General features: G+C 36.3%; 1 protein-coding gene across 1 annotated transcript; it reads right to left on the reverse strand.

Annotated features, from left to right (window-relative positions):
- Positions 1-223: 223 nt before the first annotated feature.
- LOC117324817 lies at positions 224-2,058 on the reverse strand. The gene is made up of 3 exons (XM_033880647.1): positions 1,762-2,058; positions 1,304-1,614; positions 224-960 (listed from the first exon to the last, which is right to left on the reverse strand). Exons 1-3 carry the CDS (start codon positions 2,054-2,056, stop codon positions 895-897), a joined length of 672 nt encoding a protein of 223 aa, XP_033736538.1. The 5' UTR covers positions 2,057-2,058; the 3' UTR covers positions 224-894.
- Between the last annotated feature and the right edge of the window lie 3,149 nt (positions 2,059-5,207).

Here is a 5,207-nt window from a genome sequence, read left to right on the forward strand (position 1 = left end):
TTGATAATTAATTTGAACTTCGTTGATTATTATTCCGGACTTCGCTGATAATTAATTTGAACTTCGTTGATAATTAATTTGATCTTCGTTCATAATTAATTTGAACTTCGTTGATTATTATTCCGGACTTTTTTGATCATCCATCAGGACAATTAAGAGCAACATATCATAGACTGATTGATTTGGATTTAAAAAAAAAAATACAGAGTAGCACCATTTATCTGGCCTGCTATATGTTACATATGATGATATTTAGATTGTTATATGTGTTACAAAATAACCTGAAACATTGATCCGTTGTGTTTTGGCGAAAGTTACCGGAAGTGCAAACCAGCCAACAAATCTTTAATCATGAGCTCATCGATAACATTCCGAGTAACAGCAGTTTTCTTATTCAGGGATGATGTCAACACAAACACATTATATCTAAATGCATAATCAATATTGAAGTAACATTCAAATTATTATAGTGATTCATAACATCTGTAAGGTATTTCTTACATTTCATACAATTTCTGCAATTTTAAATTTAGTAACATACTTGTTATAATAAAATGTGTACCCATACTGCATTTTGTGTATATACAGTCCTGGTATAACACAATTTATACCCATGGTTCAATGTCTGTACATACATCCATGTTACAACACAATTCATACCCTAGCTATGTTAGAAGAAGTTTGCATATATATGTGTTACTTGTTTTCTGATACTTTCTGGTCAGTTGAAAGGTCGTAATTGATAACACAATCTGTAGATACATCTGTGTTATAATACCTTTTTACATTCTAGCTACATCGCGTCAAGCGTAAACCTAGGACAGATACTCCTACCGATCTTCCAATGTCTCCAGTAAAGGCAAATATCTTTCTGCGCGGTATTGAGACAGAAGTTCACACATCACATGCCTTTAGCGGTAGAACACTATTCCTTTGGTAACATACGGTTACTCCAGTGGTCTACAACAAGACAAGAGTAGAGCATGATGGAGTTGTTATCAACTGTTTACATTTCGAGCAGTTCCAGATTTCTTTATCAGCAATATAAATAAAATAACGTATCTGAAAAATAAGTTATCAACGAGATAAAGATTTTGTGTGATAAACATTTACCAATGTGCGCGAGAGAAATAAAGATGTACCTTCGATGATTAAAACAAGCTGTTTACATCTTGGTATTATACTTATAATGATGAAATATCTGGTCAAGAAAGAAAATACTCTTTATAAGAGAACCACTTAAGTATATACAAATCTGAGATAATTTTCATTTTTCTCATGGCAGTATTATCCAGGTAATTACCTTTGTTGGAGTCATTGCTTTGATGAGGGAGGCGGAGTCCATGTTGCATTCCTGCATAGCGAGGAGAACTGTGTTCACAGTTGGACAGGAGTTTGTATGTTTAATGAATTCCTCCAGCATTGCACAAATCTGTACGCCAATTTGTTTGTTTTTAAAATCGACGTCAAATTTGTCAATAGTTTGTGGTGAGAAACCAAGCTCCATGAACAAGTTGGGGTAAGCTTTACTATCCAAATGTTGAGCAATGATTGAAACATCACTTACAGACAAGTTTCTTTGTAAACGGCTCCCCGGCAATATTTCCTCTGAAACTAGGAGAGAAAAATTGAATAGAACATAAAATATACGTTTAAAAAATACCTCGATGTACTTCACAGTATCGAGACAATGCAATGACAAGACAGACAGACAGACAGACAGACAGACAGACAGACAGACAGACAGACAGACGTCGTTACCGTTACACGTTGTATCTCTGTTGCAGTCAAATATTCTTGGAAGTGCTGAAGTCTTCATTCCATGTTGTGTCATTGCATCGGCTACCTCAGCGAATGTGGTGTCTGGCTTCATTTTAAGATGCTTAATTAGGATCTTTGTTACTTGGGATCTGAAAGCTAGGTGACGATGCTCTTCCATCTCCTGTTCCACTACCTCAATAGGGCAGTTCAACGAGGCAAAGAACATCTGGTATGCCTTTCCGATATACCTGGAAACTCTACCAGCCTCTTTGAACGACACATTTTTCTCTAGCATATCCATTGTCATCCCTGCGACATCTGTAGTGCCACGAACAGAAACAAGACCTTTATAAACTTTGATTATCTGTGTGGTAGTTGATCGGTTTGGATCCGTCTGATAATTTGTTTATTACTTTACAAATGCATTTCACAGATTCATATATATTGCAATGATCTAAGAAGACATTATCTTAACTTTCCGAATCGCATGACTTTGATTTGATGTCTATAAATAAAATAAAATAATCATTATGGAAATAATGACAGGTATTGCAAAATCGTAAGAAGTATGTAGTATTTAGATATGGGAAAATATTTCCTGACTATTCTTACCTTCATGGCTCTTATCTGTCCTTTTCGTCTGTAAAACAAAATAACATATGACGAATTGTATCATTTGAAAGGAATGAAATGTATGTCCATAACAAGTGATAGGAGTTGGTTACATATGTAGCTATTTGTAGTGACATAATATACCTAAACACCAAAACTGATGAAGTTAGGCATTTAAATTTCAATACTTTATTTACTTCTCAATAGCGGCTGTATGTCAAATCAGAAAACTGAAGTTGTGACAAAATACGCTCGCACATCAAATCTAATGGACACAAGCTAGTTTCTTTCCAATGCCAAACGATCAAAACATAAAAACATGTAGACATATGCCCCTGTGTAAATATACGTAGGAATAAAACTTTCTATTGGTATTGTGATGAAGACTGATACATAATTCTCCTAAGCTACATCCATAAAGTATGAAATATGATCGATATCATTGTCCCAAGTGGAATATTTCACATTTCTATTACAATACGCTGTGTTATTCCACTCATAAGCCATTGTATAAATGTGCTGTTGGATATATAGAGGTTACACAACGAGTGATTGTTGGCTAAAGCTCGTGTCTTTTGTAACTTTTAAAAAATAACTTACGAGTGTGAAATTAATTCCATATCCAACAATCACTAGTCGTGTGACCTGTTTCTACCACAATAATATCGGCTTGAATCAGAGGGAAACGTGGCCAAGTATATGTATACGTGTGCAAATAAGGTGTACAAATGACGACCGGGACCCGGATATGTGACGTCATTAGATTATTGATGACGTCAATAACAATTGCAGCTTGGGTCAAAGTTCACCGTGTTAGCCAATCGAAATGAGTACAGAGTTTATACCACGTGTGGTATAAACAGATTGTTAATCGACAGCTGTAATGATTAACTGATGGTCTGAGAGTTGAATAACACGGGGTATTGTGGTAGAAATATGTTATATTCAACCAGTGGAATATAACCTTCCGTTCTTTTGATTGGTTGAGAATTCGAACTTTGACCCGAACTGCAATTGTTATCAACGTCTTCAATAATCGAATGACGTCACATATCCGGGTCCCGGTCGTCATTTGTACACCTTATTTGCACACGTAAAAGAAGACATGGCCACGTTCCCCTGTGATTCAAGCCAATATCATTGTGGTGGAAACAGGTCACACGACTCGTGATTTTTGAATATGGAATTTATTTCACACCCGTAGATTATTTCTTAAAAGTAACAAAAGACACTCGCTAAAGCTGGTGTCTTTTACAACTTTAGAAAAATAACTTTCGAGTGTGAAATAAATTCCATATCCAACAACCACTCGTTGTGTAACCTCTATTTATACAAAATTCGACCAAAATCAGTCAATATTAAAATTATTTGACCAATCAGTGATCAGTGGTAGCAACTCACAGAAACAAGAAACAAAATTCAATTTTGTGGTCCTTTGATAAATCTTTATATCAAATATTCAACTTCTTATATCGATATTTTGAATAATCAGAACATGAAAACCTGAAATCGTTGTTTATTTTCATAGAAATCATTTATACCAGAAGTAACTGAAACCGGTTAATTAAAACTATTATGAGCCTTCTCGACGTGTATATTAGAAAATCCTTCCCATCAAATTTCATTATGTGTTATGAGGTAGGATACGTTATAGCTCGATAAATGTCAAAAAGTTTTCGGCGAGTTAGAGGCTGGAGCGGCCATTTCTTTTACCTAACCAAAAATTAAAATATCGCATGCACATCGTCATATAGTCATCATTATGCAAATAAAGTTTCATTTCAGTACTACTTAAAACGTGGTAGGTAAAATAAGTAAATAAAAGTAACGGTAATGAAAGTGGAATAAAATTAACATAAATCGTATCTTGTCTCTTATTTGTCGTTTTAAATATGATGCAATAAAGTATACCTTCTGATTTGAGTTTTTGAACCAGATGTGGAGATCATTTGTGCATATCCTTCCATGACCTGTTAAACCATAGCATTGCAGACAAGGCGTCTGTCGGAGATCGTCTACCTTCACAATCTTGTCATCGGCTGAGAAGCGGTAGTCATTGTGGAGGTAGAACTGGTACTTGAGATGACTTTGGTGATTCAACTCCAAAATCCTCCTGAGATGAAATTCTAGAATACCGAGCAGTTTAACTCCTATTGGTACTGATTGATTCCTGTCTTTCTTGAACATTGTAATCTTCATGACATTGTCGTTGCAGTTGATGATCATGTTGCAGAGATAGTCCACACACAGACAGACAAAACCGCGCTGGATAAACTTTGACCCGTCATGGCCTAGCTCATTAAGTGACCGGAACCTTTGGATACAGGCGGCAATCATCTGGTCCCACACGGCCTGTGGGATAAATTGGTTGTCGAACTTTAGACAAAGAGTGACAGTAGTGACAGTATCAGGGTCATCAAGTACTGGTTGAATAATCCCAGGATCGGCCGGTTGGAGCATACTTGGCACTATGAAGTAATCAATAACGTCACATGAAGTATCTGATAATGGATGTGCAAGAAGCCCAAGTGTTTCCATGGCGTTGAAGAGCGTTTTCTCATTGGAAAGGAAGGTGCTGTCCTCCTGGCGACCCCAAAGTTCTCGGATCAAGTTGATTTTTATTTTACCAGACCTCTCATAGTGTGTCCACTGAAATTCTAGCTGGGTAGACTGGTCGGCCATGGACTGTGGACCCATGCTAATGGCTTTGAATGCGTCAATTATCCACTGCGGTCGAAGAATGATGATCGGTTTTCTGCTCTGAAGATTGAAACAGAAGAAAGACCCAGCAAATCCCAGATTCCTGAAAACAGCGCTTGAAATAAGTAATATGT

Source organism: Pecten maximus, chromosome 4 (genome assembly GCF_902652985.1).
Source record: "Pecten maximus chromosome 4, xPecMax1.1, whole genome shotgun sequence".
Classification (NCBI taxonomy): Eukaryota; Metazoa; Mollusca; class Bivalvia; order Pectinida; family Pectinidae; genus Pecten; species Pecten maximus.